At 44.0% G+C, this 16,579-nt stretch overlaps 1 protein-coding gene across 1 annotated transcript in view; it reads right to left on the minus strand.

Annotated features, from left to right (window-relative positions):
• Positions 1-16,579, minus strand: part of cntln (centlein, centrosomal protein) — an 83,051-nt gene that overhangs the window by 3,455 nt on the left and 63,017 nt on the right. Inside the window, exons 25-26 of the mRNA XM_079159717.1 lie at positions 11,662-11,856; positions 7,292-7,366 (exon numbers count right to left, since the gene is read on the minus strand). Of these exons, the coding sequence (XP_079015843.1) occupies positions 7,292-7,366; positions 11,662-11,856 (270 nt within the window). The remainder of the gene's footprint in view (positions 1-7,291; positions 7,367-11,661; positions 11,857-16,579) is intronic.

The raw sequence follows: 16,579 nt of genomic DNA on the forward strand, positions 1-16,579 counted from the left end.
GGGGATGTTGCAGTTAACCACATATAGACACGACGGCATCCACATCTTCATCAACCTTCATTAAAGTTGATCAAAGTACATTGAGAGAACTCTTCTTCTGTCTCCTGGTTGATAAACTATTCTGTTGTGTTTGATAAAATACCTCTCGTTCAGATCCGTCTCCCTGTTGGTGTGTGACTTACATCAGCAGATTTTGGCACAAGCGCGCGCGCACACACACACACACACACACACACACACACGCACACACACACACACACACGCACACACACACACACTTGTCCTCACGGACAGGACAAGCGGGAGGACCATCCTTTAAATTCATCTAACAGTCACATTTGCTGGGGACCGATACCCTGCAGGATGGTTGGGGGTAAGCCGTGATGCAGCTGCTCTACTGGATCCCCTGGGCTGCTTAAGGCAGTGTTAGGAACTGGCGCTAATGTTATGCTACAGTTGATTTAGCTGGGCCCCTGTCCCCTTTGGCGGAGCTAGCCAACACCAGCGCTGAGCAACACAGCCGCTGCTTTGCAAGAGGCCCTGTCCCCTATGGCAACACTAAAAAAAAAAGCTACTGTAGCATTAAGCCATGCTAACTCACATCATTACTATTCAACAGGCCCTGCAGAGCAGACCTTTTGTCTAGGTGTGATTCCATGAACATGTTTCAGGAGTGAACTGACATGTAAAGCCACTGACACTGACAAGTGTGTGTGTGTGTGTGTGTGTGTGTGAAGACAAGAACAAGAGCTGCAAGCAAAAGGTGTTTTTATGAGCCAATTAAATGACATTGCTATTCTATAGCCTGGGGCGCACCTCAAGGCAAGGAGCAGCTCAAAGTTGCAGCACTCCAGTGACCATTGTCTGGTAGTGGCATTACACACGTCAACTTCTTTTTTTTCTTCTTAAAAGGATCGATCATCCCAGCTCTTTTGTCTTCTCCCCCAGAACGGGTTAGCGCAATTATTTCCAAGGGCCCAATTTGTGAGTAGATGTAAAGATTGTGTCAGGCTGCTGGATATCTAAATGAGTCCAGATGTAGGAGGAGGGGGGGGAATCCGAGAGCCTAAAAGCGATATAAGGGGGTACTTTCTCAGCTCTTAGTTTGCCACCGTGTCAATAGAAATGTGACAGCCGTGTATAATAAGGCAGAAATAAGTGACATCTGGCTCCTTCAAATGTCCTAAAGGAGTGACCTGTAGGGAGCGCACACCTGACAGTGTATATTTTACTGTAACACACTGTACACTACAGGTACATTTTATAATAACCATAAAAAATTTGGTTTAGGATTTAACTGGTGTGACAGGAGCATTATCACAGTGGTGATGGATTCTTGCTATAAATCTTTGTCCCTGGCTGGTGAGCCGTCTCCAATCTAGGCCACTACTCAAGGTAAGGGAGTAGTTACAGTAGTTTTATTACAGTGGGGGAAAAAAAAAAACAGCTCTTTGATCTTTGATCTTCTCACTTTTGTTTGAAAATCAAATTTATCAAACGGGGGAATAACAACAACAACAGCATGATAAATAGATTAAAAAAAAAGCCCAAGCACAAAGGCACCATACTGAAAAGTCTTGCATTTGATTATCTCTGATAATGAATATGTCACATTTGCAAAAAGGGGCTCAGGTAAGGAAATCACTAAAGCACCGGCAAGCCTATTCTCTCCCTCTCCTTCGTAATTACCTACCCCTGCAGCGGAGCAGATCCCACTCTTTTCTCCCCTTAAGGTCACTAGAGACTGATATGAAAGGGAATTGGACACTTGGGGCCACAAATACCGTAATTAAAAATCTCTCCTTTTCTTGATACGTTGTTTGGAAACATCATTTCAGTGTGCAACATGCATTTGTTAGGGATCTGACCTAAATACACCCAAGATTAAACACAGGAAAGCACCGGGTCTTTGTTTCAGGTTCCTACTCATTAGGTGTGAAAATGAGATGATTCCGGCACGATTGGGGTGTAAATATAGAAAGGTGATATCCAGAAAAAACAGAAGCAATCTTTAGGTGGATTCAGCAATTAGGAACACACCCGTGATTAACAGTATGGCTCATTGGCCGGGGTAATGTACTGGGAAGCAGTTACAATCAACAAAAGTGGCTGTGCCTGCAGCAAACTGTCACATATAAAACAAGAAGGTGCTAAGAATTGTTGCCTCTCAATGTGTGTTCACTTACATAAGGGAATTTAACACATCTAGTCATCTATTCAATGAGGAAATGTCTACTTTCATCATTAATTCTCTTCCTGTAGTAACATAAAGAGCGAAAGTCCACTATGCTCCAAAGGACGACCCTCGGGTACAATCAGACCAGCAGTAACCTTAAAGCTCCGAAATAGCGTCATGACTCAAGAATAACAGAGATTATTCACCCCGGCCTATTTTAATTCATCTCCTGAAATGTGCTATTTGATATTTTCTGGCTTGCCTGGTTAAGTAATCGCCCCAACAGATTAATAGCTAAGAAGCAGCGGCAGAAGGCTGCATCTGCTGTTTCTATTTGCATGAAATGCAAGTTGAACTTAACGAGTCACAGTGTGCTCTGGTATTAGTAAAGTCTCCTCCAGGGATCCCTCCCCTCTTAATCCCTGCCACTGTTCCAGTGACATATTTACAGTACAAAGGCTCGTCGTGAGTCCCCTACACACACACACACACACATACAAACACACTCACAGAGACAGAAAAGGGCTGGCTGATTTAATTAGCTCAGTCATTAAATAAGGCTTAATTAGAGTCACTTTCCTTCAGAGAGAAGTGGGGGACTCAGAGCTGTTCCTTGTCATTACAGAGGCATAATGAGCCACACAACACAACGCACTACCCATCACCCTCACAGCATCGCAACAATAGAAAACTTTCCCACTGCATTAGCCCCGTAAGGCATGGAGCCTTTGAAATATTTAATGCCACGGTTTAATGATGTAATACCCGAGGGAACCACCCAAATGATGAGAGGCTTTGACAAGAGGTGACATGAATAAAGTCTGTTATTCGAATTTAGATAAATGATGCCATTAACATCATAGCAATAAGCAGCAGCAACCCCTCCCCAAAGTTCAATAAGGTTTTGAAATTACAGGAAAATGTTCAGCCCTGTAGTCCATCCATAAACGTCTTTGATGTTTTATAACAAGTCCAGTCCAGATGGGTCTGGCCTGTCTCTACTACTGTCTTAATGTAATGTTCACCTGCTTGTTATAGTTCGGAGGCTGATAAGAAGTGATGCTTGTACGTCTCCCTCGGGTGTGATTGTGAAGTAAATATTAGCAGGCCCTCAGCGCCACCCCAAACCACTGTCCTCTCATAAAGAAAGCAACAGAGTCAATGACTTTTTAAATGTTATTATGCTGTCATGAGGCTTGAGATGGGTACGTGTGTGTACAAAATGAGTCTGAAAAATGATCTGGAGGGAACGTGTGTGTGTGTTTGCATGCATGTGCACACGCTTGCATGCACATGCTCCTCCTGTTCATTATTGGCCAGCAGCAGAAGCCAGTCATTTCCCTGTCTTCATAAAGACTTGGCCCATTAAATTCTACCTCCAGTCAATAATTAGGACTCCACAAATAAACCAAAGGCAATTAAATCAATGCTTCCCCGGGCCGGTGCCTGGACCCCGTGGCCCACATGGACACTCCATCTTCTCCGCTGGCCTTATTCATGGTGGGTTGCGGTGGAGCCATACAGTACACCCCCTGGCCTGCTCATGATTATTAGATAGCAGCGTCCCTCGGTCCTGACTATGGAGCGCCGCTTATGGTGGCTCTCCACTGAGAGGCGTAGGGTTTGATTTCATTAACTCACCAGAAGAGGTGAGAGACGAGGAAATGAATGCAATGTTTCATTTGCCACTGCTTCAGCATGAAGGGAGCCGTAATTCAAAGCATTCACACACACACACACAGACACACACACACACACACACACACACACTGTTTGCCAATGTGTTGTGGATGTCTCTCTTTCTTGTTACGATGACATGTGGCAGGGCACAACAGCGATGGCGAGCAACAGCCCGCACACAGAGAGACACAGATGCACACATACATACCACTCTTCAGCTCTATCACATCTGCGCACACACACATGCTCGCGCACGCAGAGTGAGTGATGGGTTTGCTATTGACAGGGCCACTGAGATAATAAAGTGCTGTCCCACTGGCAGCTCCATTAGGCACTGACAGTGAGAAGATGAGGCTGTCGTGAGAGCGCACATGCACACGCGAATACGTACACATTCTCAGACGTACACGCCGATGGACACATCCTCATCCTCCTTCAGTGACAGCCAGCCAGTTAAGGACATGGATCTCTCTCTCTCATCTTTGCTTTCACTGGGTCTATTTCTGTCTCTGTGTCTTTTTAACCGAAGAAGTGTGTGTGCGCGCGTGTGTGTGTGTGTGTGTGTGTGTGTGTGTGTGTGTGTGTGTGTGTGTGTGTGTGTGTGTGTGTGTGTGTGAGTGCAGCTCGGGGGTAAGATCATATCACTATTACGGGAGTGTGTTATTAGTGTCACAGGCAGGGTGACAGGCCAGGCCATTTCACTTCACAGATGTTCTGCTTGGTGAGCCTTCCGTAGTCTATGACAGAGAGTAGAGAGGCAAACGTGGGTACAGTATGAGAGTTCTTGGAGTATATTCCCTCACTAAGAAAACGCTCGCTTCTCAGCATCAGCGGACATGTGTAGTTCAGGCACGTCATGGTAGGGGTCTTCAAAGCTTCAAATTAGGAGATCTACCTTAATCAACCCACAGGCAGGCACTAAGAGCGTCTTCACAGAGCCCTTCGCCCGGTCTCTTAGTATGTGAGATATCACACCAGCCTGTCAGAAAGAAGACAGAAAAAAAAGGAGAGACACTTGCAGACACAGAGTCTGTAGTCCCTCTTGACACGACGGCATGCTTTTAAAAACCAGAAGAGATAGAGAGAAGATGAAAAATGTAAAATAAATAAATGAACAAAAAAACAGAACAAGATGGACTTGAAAGGGGATAGAAAAAGTCTGTTGCAGGGATGGGGGGGGGGGGGGGGGATGACTGCGGTGGTCCCAGCGGTCCCCACAGAGACCTAGGGGCGAGTCTCAGGCTTGTCATACTCCACTCTTCTCCTCCACTCCCCACATCAGCTCCTCCACTCCCTCCCCCTTCCACCACCCCTGTTCTGCCCACGGAAAACGTCGATAGCAGGCTGCTGGTGCCGAGGTCTCTGGTGGACACTAGCTCATTCTCCCGGCATCGACAGGCCCGCCAAATCAATATTTAGTTCCCCACTAACAAGCTGCCTCGGGGTCTGAGCCAGAGAGAGAGCGAGAGAGAGAGAGAGAGAGAGAGAGAGAGAGAGAGAGAGAGAGAGAGAGCAATGCAGGACAGTGGAGGATGGCGGAGAGAGACAGAGAACAGGGACTGAGAGCTGTCCAGCTAGAAGGGAAAAACATGGATTCAGTAGAGTGTTGTGTGTGTGTGTGTGTGTGTGTGTGTGTGTGTGTGTGTGTGTTAGTGTGGGAGGGGGAGAGGAAGGTGGAAAGGTCAGGAGAAGATCTGGGGAACAAGAGAACAGTGTCTGGTGTGTGTCGTGGTGCGGAGGCGACGCATGAGTGCCTTCGGCAGTCGCTGACAAGAACACAGACAAGACACACATACACACAGTCGACACTCTCAATCATACACATATCACAGCGAGCAGACGTTGACAGCACTCGAGTAAAGCTCCAGCAGAGCACTCACAGATGAGTGGCTGTGCACACAAAGATACACACACACACACACACACACGCACGCACGCACGCACGCACACACACACACACATACGCACACACACAAAGACACAACGTGAGGATGCAGTTGCTTTTCTTTGTTTTATCTTTTGCAACATTGTCTTTTTTTTTGTCAGAGCCTGGAGCAGGACGCATTGGTGTGGGAATGAAAAATTAATTCTCCATTTACTGTTTTTGGGTGAAACTGGAGACTGACAAAGCAACACATCTGCAATATTGGGCTTAAATAACATTCAAAGAATTGTGGAAATGCTTCATTCAATCCTTAATTGAAAATTAAACTTAAAATTAATTATTCTTAAACTAAATAATCAAACAAAAAAATATCACAAAATATCTAATTTTAGAGTATTGATCTGTAAAACATAAAAGGTAACAATAACTACTTTTAAAGGAGCTGTATTTAAAATGATGAACATTAATATAGCAGCAAACAACTATTAGCTATGCAAAGATATAGAGGAGTTATCTCTACCTGAGCAGAGAATGAAGTTGCTCTCCCTCTGTGTGTGTGCTGTTATCCAAGCGTCTCTTTGCTTTGTAATGCGCGTGCTTTAGTGCATGTGAGCGTGCCCCACTGATTAGCTCACGGCTGCCGCTCTGCACCGCTCTTAACCAGTTACAGCTGATAATGCCGCCCTGACCGACAGCGTCGTCTCGGAGGTGTAGCCCTTAGCCTTTAGGATAGCTAACACTGTTCGCTCTGTCGGCCCTTTCACTGTAGTTTGCGCCGTTAGCACTGTTAGCTATGAGTCCGCCGGCTTGCCGTCGACATGTTGAGAGCCATAGAGAGGCAATTGAAAAGCTCCCAATCTCGGATCTTACATCTTTAAAAACATGCTTTATAGTTTATTAAGATATAAATCTTAACATCTGACCATTTCTATAACAATCAAGAAAAACTACCAACTAATTACGAAAAAATAATAATAGAAAATAATGCTGATGCTGAGTGAGTAAAAGATAAAATCATGAAATAGTGGTGGAGTGATAACCTAACTATTGTCCTTTTTATTTATAAAAAGCAAATAAGATTATAGTATATTATAGTTTTTTGCACATTTGAGAATTTGTTGATTTTGATACTTTTTCTGCTTCATTTCAATTCATTCTTGTTACTAGAAACTTTAAAAAGTAAAAAAGAAAACTTTGACTCTCACAAACAAATCTACACCTCGACAAAGAGCTGTGCTAGGCCGGAAATTCATTTAACAACTGGAAGGGCACTTGGAGAGCATAGACCTCCGCCAAGGCAATGTAAATGAAGTGAAAAATAATTTGTGTATCTGCCCCTTGATTCGGATCTGCTCCATTTAATGGGTTCTTCCTTGGGCCATGCTACACCCTTTTACCAAGTTTCATGAAAATTAAGTTAGTAGTTGTACCGTAATCTTGCAAACAAATAAACTGAACCGAAAGTAATGAAGGGAGGCAGCTAATATCTAGTGTGTGTGCAGGAATGAGTAACTTGTGTGATCATCGTTGCAGATTTGTGTGAGCCTGACCTTCTGCTGGAGGATGTGGTTGAGGTGGTCCAGCCACTCCTGGTCTCTTGGACTCTGTGAACGGGGCTCTGCTCCCTGCAAACACAACAGCAAATAAAAACCATTCAATGTCAGGATGGAGACGGAAAAATGCATGTAAAATCATGCCAACGTTGAGGGAGAATACCTGCAATAAATCCTAGGGATCCTAGCGCTTTGTAAATGGATAAAATGTAATATTTCAAGAGTCACTTGACGTTTCTAGAGAGAACCTGCTGCTGTGTCTTTAGATAGGCCTCCGTGAGTCTCCTGCTTAAGGGCAAAATTGTAGCATCACACCAGCAAGGACCTTGAAGAAGCTCTCTGGAGACTCAGTGGCAAGGTACGCCGGAATACGTTTGCATGCTACTCATGTATAAAGACCTAACCGAGTGGTAGCCTTGTTACTGCTAATGAACAGAAAGAAGAGCGACGGCGTGGCCATGTACACCTCAGCACTAATGCGTTACCTCTTCACTTCAAACCCCAGGTGTAGCTGCTGGAAATGATGTGACGAGCCTTGTACTGCCTCACAGGGAAGCGGGGAGGGCAGGAGGGGGTGAAGAAAAGTGTGTGTGTGGCAGAATCTGAAAGTCCCTGCTCTTGCAGACTGGCTGACCTAACAGGCAGGTCCTGTGAAGTCTGGGACGGTAAGGGCTGTCCAATGCCAAAAGTCCACAAGGGGGCTCATGCAGACTTATGTGAACTTTGATAGAGTTCCCTTCCCTTTCGGGTGCTGACCTCACCAGAGTGCGCTCTGAATATCACCCAGCAATAGTAATGCGAGTCAGACAGGCAAATGTTGACTCTCATCCAACAAACAAAACAATCTGAGCACCTAGGTTTTTTTCGGACTTTCAGCTGAGAAAATGATTAGCAATGTTAATGCTGAGCTTTTCAAAGTCATGGGAAGTGCTACAGTGCCTGTTAATCATTATATTATCTGTTATTTCATCTAAAGCAATTGATGACACCAGTGTCTCCAATGTGATGAAAATTCAGCCCCATAAAAGGAAATATAAAATCCATCTTTCTATCTATTTTCACTATCTTGTGTATGTGACGCTCATCTGTCTAGTTTCTACTGTACACACACAATAAAGTTTTTTTAACTTTTGTACTACACAGAGCAATGTACCCTTTCTTATGAACAAAACTCAAAACAATGCACAAAGATACGCAGTGGCCAGGCTGGAACTGTTAGGATGTGGGCATTGGTTTTATCCATGGCAATTAGTGAGGTCTGGAGGGTTGACATCTGGATTAAGGATGTCTTTCTCCCTGGTGTCCCCCAGCTTCCTGGTACCCGCTATGTGTTATCCTCGGTAGTAGCAGTTGGTCTAGGCTCATTTCAGTGGATGCCTAATTGTGCCTGGCGCTCTGAGTAACTGAGAAAGTAGGTAGTGATCGGGGGTGGGGAGTGTGTGGTTATGATAGCGAGAGAGAAAAAGAAGGTGAGAGAGGGCGCCCTTCTTGTGACTACCGCCTTCAAGCCCCCCGCAGGGGTGAGCGCGGTGTGTGAAACAGTGCATGTGCTTGAGAGTGAGTGTGCTAGCCCACCCTTGGTAGATATATAACAAAGCACTGACCCTCCATCAAACATTAGGTGCAAAACAAACTGGCCTGGCAATTACAGCCTTATTACATCTGGATCATTAACTCCACAACAAGTTGCCAGGGGAGCCTGGAGCTGCTCGGCCCTCTCTGGTCCTCTGTTACACGCTATGGAATGGACAGAGGCAAATAACAGTGTGCGGCGTAATACATGTGTGTAAGCATGTGTGGAGCGCTTATGTTCGAGCACACTTAGATGCCTTCTTTGCATCTATATACACACACACATCACATTGATTGTGTGGGTTTGCATATGTGCATAAGGGAGCAGCTGTACGTTTCTGTACGACTCTTAAAAAGCTTTGAAAATCAATTATTAAATTAAAAATACAAATTCCACATTCCCATGAAATAGCTGAAAACACTTTCAGTGTTATGTTGTCTATAAATACAGAACCAGCTACACAAATAGCCTCAACACAACTGCGTTTCAACACCTCGGGGACAAATCGACAAATCAAGGAGGACAGAAAATATAGTTTGCAGCATTTGGAAAAGATGACGGTCATAACACGCATGACGTCATCTGTTCCCAAAATTCTCCAAAGTTATAACCACAACAAGGAATAATTCCTATAGGAACATTTTGATATGCATTATATTCAAAAGCACCAGTGCACTACAATGTTAAAAACGTCTGCTAACATTGTTGGCAAGCAAAATCTGCAGAATTAAATAAAAATAGCTGTGTTGGCAAAGGAGTATTCTCATTTAAAAGTAAAAATGAAGACTGAAACCAAACCCCATTAAGCCCTGGGTTCTAATTCAGCACACTGGTAGCACACAACCAAGTGAATAAATGAATAGACTTAAATGAATGCTCTGTGTGGGACTTGTTGAAGACTGCTGGGAAATCCTGATAACCTCATGTCTCGTGACGTCCTCAAGTCCAAAAGAAATACGTACAATCTACAAGGGTTGTGCAAAAGCTCCTCACATTTCTTTGACTGAGGGGGAAAAGATTTTCACAATTCTGAAACAAGTTCATGAAACTTTCAAATTGTGAAGAGTTGTCGACCGTATTTCATGTGTTAAACACTCACAAGTAGAGAAGCGTCGTTCAGACTGGTTTAAGTAGGGTGCTCTTGTTTTTGAATCTCTATAGACACACAATTAGTGCACATGTGAAATAGCCAACATTTCTCAATGACACCCACCTAAACACACATCTGTACAGACACATACCACCATGATCTATTACCAACATTCAAAGTCCCACTCAGTAACACACCTAAACTATTAACCTCACTGTGACGAAAAACGTACAATTCTCTGGTGGCTGTGTGCCTTCTGTGATTTATGAATTAGGGATGCACCGATCTGACTTTTTCAGTCCCGATAGCGATACCTGGGCTCTGGGGATTGCCTGATACTGAGTACCGATCCGTTAGCAGTGTTTAATTGATAAACTGTAAGCCTCACTGTGTATAAGTGACTGGGATCATTTGTCATCACGTCTTACTTAAACATCACTTTCTGAACTCTGTAAAAACATAATATAACGAAAGAATGCGTAGATATAAATGTATGGGATTGTTATTTATTAAAATAACAGTATCTGATACCAGACCGCCCCATTGTCACGATACTCAAGACACGATATCAGTATTACTATCGATGCATCTCTATTATGAATGTTCAATTAACAAAACAGGAAGAACACATCCATCATGTTAGGGCACCAAGCAGCACGCCATTAACCACCGTTAATACGAGAGAGAAGACAAGTGGTGGAGGGAGTGTTTTCACACGCAGATGTTTCAGCTCCGATGAGGGGGACTTTTTGTCAATTGAGAAACCGTTCCCTGTCATCTCCTGGGTGGAGCTGGGCTGCAAAGGGCTAAAATTGGTTTCAAGTGTGAGTAAGTGCCTGGAGCGCCCTCTCTCATCTTGTGATAGATGGGAGGAAGTCCCCGGGGGTTGGTGGTTGATTGTAACATGGTACTGCTAATTGATGACAAAGCTGGGTATGATCTATGGTAGAGTTGGGGAAAAAAGTGTGAAACTCGGACTTTTGCAAGCAGCCGACCGTCAATAGCAAGGATTTCCAGTTCAATGAAAAGAGTTGTACTTACTCAACTTGTGCCGTATTAAATCTTACATCAAGTTGATAGGTGCTGCAGGTGCTGATGGGTTTTTGATCTCGTCGAGAGCAAGAGCACCAGCATATAAACACGAAGCCACATCCTCCTCTGTTGCACTGCAACTTACTTACTTATTAGTACATGTCTTTGGTGTATGTTTGAGGCTTTGGAGCTCTGACTGAGCTGCATTATTTGACGCATCGCTGTGAGAATGTGTTGGTGTGGCCTTTACAGTGTTTGACCTTGCTAACTTGCCGCGATCTATCTACCCGTCAATAAGAGACGGTGAGACAGAAGCAGAGACCTCAAGCATTCTGTCCACCACCGGGCCCTCGTCAAAAGATAGCTGCCCCCCGGGCCTTACAACCCTTTTGGTGGAAACCCTGCACCTGTTGCCAGATGATGGCCACAGTTACTGTAGCACCTCATTTAGCCTCAATTGACGAAAGAAGATACCTAAAGCTACAAGCTGATATTGATGATGTAATGTCTTTCCCAGTCTTCTGGTGCAATCACTAAGCCGAACACCTTGAAAACTTTTCTCATATTTTACAGTACAGGAAATCTATCCTAGGTATGTAGAGTGCTCTGGGCATAATCTAGACCTGATACAGCGTTTATATGAAATGTTGACCCACTGTCCCTTGGCCTTACCTGGTCAGTGTCCATTATGTCCGCAAGATCGTTCTCTGACATATTGAGGATGGAGGCAGCGATGGACTTGGCTTTGGTCATGGACTTGGCTGAGAGGCCCTTTGCTACCACAGCATTGGCCTGCCTCAACCTCCTCCTCTTCATCAACTGCTGCTTGACCTCTTGAACGTCTAAAAGTATTTCACTGGCCAGGGCCTGAAGGGGGGAGGAGAAGAAAGAAGAAGAAAAAAAAAAAAAGCAGAGAGATGATGAAATGGATATAGAAAAACAAGAGGGATAGCTCTGGCTGGTCGATGAATAAATGAAATTGATCAAGCATGAGCCGGAGAGGCCTGGTACATTATGGAGGAATATTGAGTTTGACACACTCAAGATTCTCTTCAGTTTCGCCTCACGCTCTCTTGTAGGAATGTGGACCTGAGGGTTTGTTGCCCTGTCGATTGAAAGCTGCGGGAACACAGCTTTGATACCAAATGTACCCCAAGTTTTGCTAAAATCTCGAAAGACAGAGAATCATGCACCAGAGAGAGAGAGACAGTGCGCTACTGAGAATACAGCCATTCATTTATTTATTTGCTTTCTGAATGTCTTCTCCGTACAACAGGGCAGCATAACACTGTTAATAATTAAGCTACGAGGGGCTGTTTCAAATGGTGCCCGAGTGAATGGCAGGCGAGACGAGGAAGGCCTGGGATGGCACAGTTGTCGGGCACTAAATGGGAGTTTGCTCTAAATACAGAGAGACAATTAAATGTTAAAACTGCCACTGTACACGAGAAAGTCAATAAAGTAAACTCCCCTTTGCTTCATTTTGAGCTTATTGATCGAGGCAATAATCTTCTGTATCATTCCCTTGTAAGCCTGCTGAAAAGCTGACCTTGGAATAGATGGTCAGATGAGAGAAAGCTAGAGACAGAAGAACTTGCTGTACACAAAAACAAAATTAAAAAAAAATAATAAAGTACAACTTACTCGTGGACAGTACACAATATATAGCCGAGCAAGGAAGGAGCACAGTGTGTGCACACATACGAGAACACAAGCGCAAACATACGAAAACACTCAAGTGCATTACGCTTAACAACGGTAATCACACACGAACAATGTGGAATTGCGGCAAACATCTCCACTCCTCTCTCTTAATTTCACACAGGTGGACCAGGTGCTGTTTACAAAGCAAGTGGTGGTTCTCACAGGAGAGACGCGAATGAGTGGTTGGAGGCTCGCAGCTGGAGTATGTGGAGTGCTGCTATTTGTCCGTTAGCAACATGAAATGTACACACAAGCAGAGCAGAGACGTTCAGAAATTCTAAGGAGACATGTAGGAAAACCAACAGGAAGACATTATATAAAACCCATACAGATGAAAAAAACAAACAATATAGGTTATATTAATCAACTCATAGAGCTAACGCTGGTTTTTCAATGCATAAACACTTTGCAGTTTCATTTAATTTCATTTTAAATCCAGTTTCATAGGCCTACTACGACTATGTTGGTGTAAAGTAATCAGAATAGCACTGATTGAACAGGATGAGCAAAAACCCTAACCACCGTCAACCTCCTGATGAAGGAAGGCAGCTTCAGCTCTTTTTGGTGATCTGAGAGCTGTGTTTACCCTTAAGGAATACACTGCTCATTAACTAACAGTCGGAGATCCTATTCTTTTATTTACAGCCTAATAGATATTCACTGTCACTATTCAAGGGTTACATTCAATTGACCTAAACCCTGCATGTGGAAGAATCCAGAAAGAGATTAAGGGGTGAATTTATCACTCATTCTCAGCCCTGGGAGAGACAAAGGGTGGGAGGGGGATATGCAAGCATTCACACACACACACACACACACACACACACACACACACACACACACACACACACACACACACACACACACACACACACACACACACACACACACACACACACACACACACACACACACACAAGCTATTCAAATACATACATGGAAGGTGTTGTGTCCGTGTGTGCTTGCTAAGAGCTCTTAGCCTGACTAGTACACAATCACAATTGCCAGAGGAGCAATTTAGACAGGAGGAGGATTAGGGCAAAGAGATGGGGATCAAATGAGCAGCAAAAATATATCCTCTTTAATAACTAGCTACCTCTGAACCTCTTCACACACATGAGGACACAAAGGGCCATTCGAAAACATAAAGAGCAGAGCGGGAGGAAAAAAAAAAAAAATGCTTTTATTTTGTTAGATTAGGCAGGTACTGATGTAAAAAAAAAAATGCTGTTTACTGTTGTTCATGTATCCTACAAACTTCACTGAGATCTTAAATTATGTAAGCACCGCTTACAGAACAGGTATATGGAAGGTAATCACAGGTAAATGTGTTGTATGAAGGGTACTTCATATAGACCGACATCGAATTCCAGTCATCACAAAAATACTCACACATTCCTTTAAAAAAAGAAGAAAAAAAGACAATACGCATAGGCGGCACAATCCTGTACTTTTCAGCAGGGATGACAAACCAAAATATTCTTTACAAGAGAACTACTGGAACCTTTAGTGTGTGAGTGTGTGTGTGTGTGAGAGTGTGTGTGTGTGTGTGTGTGTGTGTGTGTGTGTGTGTGTGTTGAGAAGTAGTCACTACATGCAGGGCCACTGTTAGCAGTTCAATAGCAGTGCTTACAGCCCGGGGCGTGTGCAGGGGCCAAAAGGGTTTGCTGGCACACAATAAAAAAACAAAAAAACTCCACACACACACACACACACACACACACACACACACACACACACACACACACACACACACACACACACACACACACACACACACACACACACAGAAGCACATACAGGCACAAAGGACAAAAAAAAAACAAGCTCATAAAGACACACACAGACACATCTATACACACACGCGCACAGCCCTCCGGTCCTGATCAATACATGACAAGAGTAAATCTCCTCCGGACGTCAGGCAGTCCAATCAAAGGGCTTGGTGTTCTTATAGGGAATCACAGGAGCCAGGGGGAGGCAAACAATGATGTGAATCCTCAACAACAACACAATGGCCCCACCAGCCTTGGGTTATGGGAATGGAGGAGAGCAGTTATAAGAGCGTGAACTGTATTTCTATGCATTTCTATACACATGTGCTTTCACATGTAATGCAGCCTCTATTTATAGGTTATTTGTACATTTCATGCATGTGTGTCTTTTCATAAATGCGTGAGGTTATACTGTGTGAAAGAAATCAGAGGTTAGGCAAAAGGAAACTAAATAAAACACATCCTATCCACCTCCAATTACCCTTATATGTAAGGGAGCCATACAAGAACAAGAATAGTGTCAGTAATTTCTAATATTTATGGCTTGCGAGGACTAAAGAGAATTGCCATGAAAGTGTGTCCGTGATCTGCCACTTGATTTATGTGTGTGTGTGTGCAAATACACTGCCATCCCTATCTATCTCTGCCAAGCTGTTTGCTCCTTTGATAGACAGGTGTCAGCTGAACAGAGCTGATGGACGCTCTTTATCAGTCTCTGGCAGACCCACACGCAGACTGACACGGACACACAAACACACCTCAAGGTGATGGATTAGGCCTAGACAAAGACAATAGTGCCCATTCCCGTTGGGCACACAGTATTTATCATAGTGGTGGCCTGTGTTAGAAGAAAGTGCAAATGCATAACGGCACGTACACACATTGTTACAAATCAATTCATCTATCTGCTGACATTCATGGGGGATCCGGTTCTGGTGTCTGCAGAGCAGGCTGAGCAAGGCAGTGCTGACGTGCTGCCCCCTAGCCACATCTCCAAGCCGCTCCTGGGGGATCCTGGGACTCGCCCAGGCCAAGTGGGATGAGTAGTCTTACCAGTGTGTTCTGGGTCTGGGTTTCCTCCCCAGTTGGACATTCCCAGAATTTGTCTGATGCCTGAATTCTCTCAACTGGTTCCTCTCAATGCGAAGCAGCAAAGGTTCTAATCTGGGTTCCTTTTGTTAATCAAACGATCTTTTACTCTTGATCACTCCCTAGGCCTCATGTGGCTTAAATGTCAATTGTCATCTAAATTGAGAGCTTCGCCTTGAGGTTAAGTTCCCTCTACACCACAACGGTCTGGTACAACGCTTGCATCACTGGCGATGGGCTGGGCAATACATCTACATTTTATTGATATCGTGATATGAGACTAAATATCGTCTTAGATTTTGAATATTGTAATATGGCATAAGTGTTGTCTTTTCCTGGATTAAAGGCTGCATTATAGTAAATTATGTAATTTTCAGAATTTACTAGACTGTTCTAGCTTTTCTATTATTTGCCTTCACCCACTTTGTCATTATATCAACACTACTGATGATTATTCATCAAAAATCACAAATGTTTTGTGACAGCACTAACGGTCACGTGAAATTAGATTTTCTCCATTTCGCCAAGCACTATGAAGAAGTGAGGAGGATTGTGAATCGCAGGGTTGGTGTCAAAGCGTCCTGGAGCAACATAACAAGCTCCAATTTCTCCTGACGGTTAAGCGTGTGCCTGGCATGGGTGAATGAGAGGCAAACTGTAAAGCAATCCATTGACTTCCACTTATGAACAACACTCTGAGGAACTTGAACTTCTTCACTAGTGACAGTGACTCGCTCCCAGGCACAGGGGCCGATCCACTGAACCATTACCTCGGACATATAGGTGCTGACCCTCATCCTAACCATTGTACACTGTACTGAAGCTCACTGTCTAATGAAGCCATCAGAAATACATCATCTATAAAAAAAAAGTTCTGCAATCCTGAGGCCATCAAACCGGACACTCTCCACTCTGTCGCTGCTGTTATACAGTTATTGCAATCTCCCCGAATTCCTCGAGACGTCCCACAAGACATCCGAGGCGACGTGATTAAAAGCCTTCTGAGAGCATAAAATACATGT

The sequence above is a fragment of the Pholis gunnellus genome (genome assembly GCF_910591455.1).
Source record: "Pholis gunnellus genome assembly, chromosome: 5".
NCBI lineage: Eukaryota > Metazoa > Chordata > Actinopteri > Perciformes > Pholidae > Pholis > Pholis gunnellus.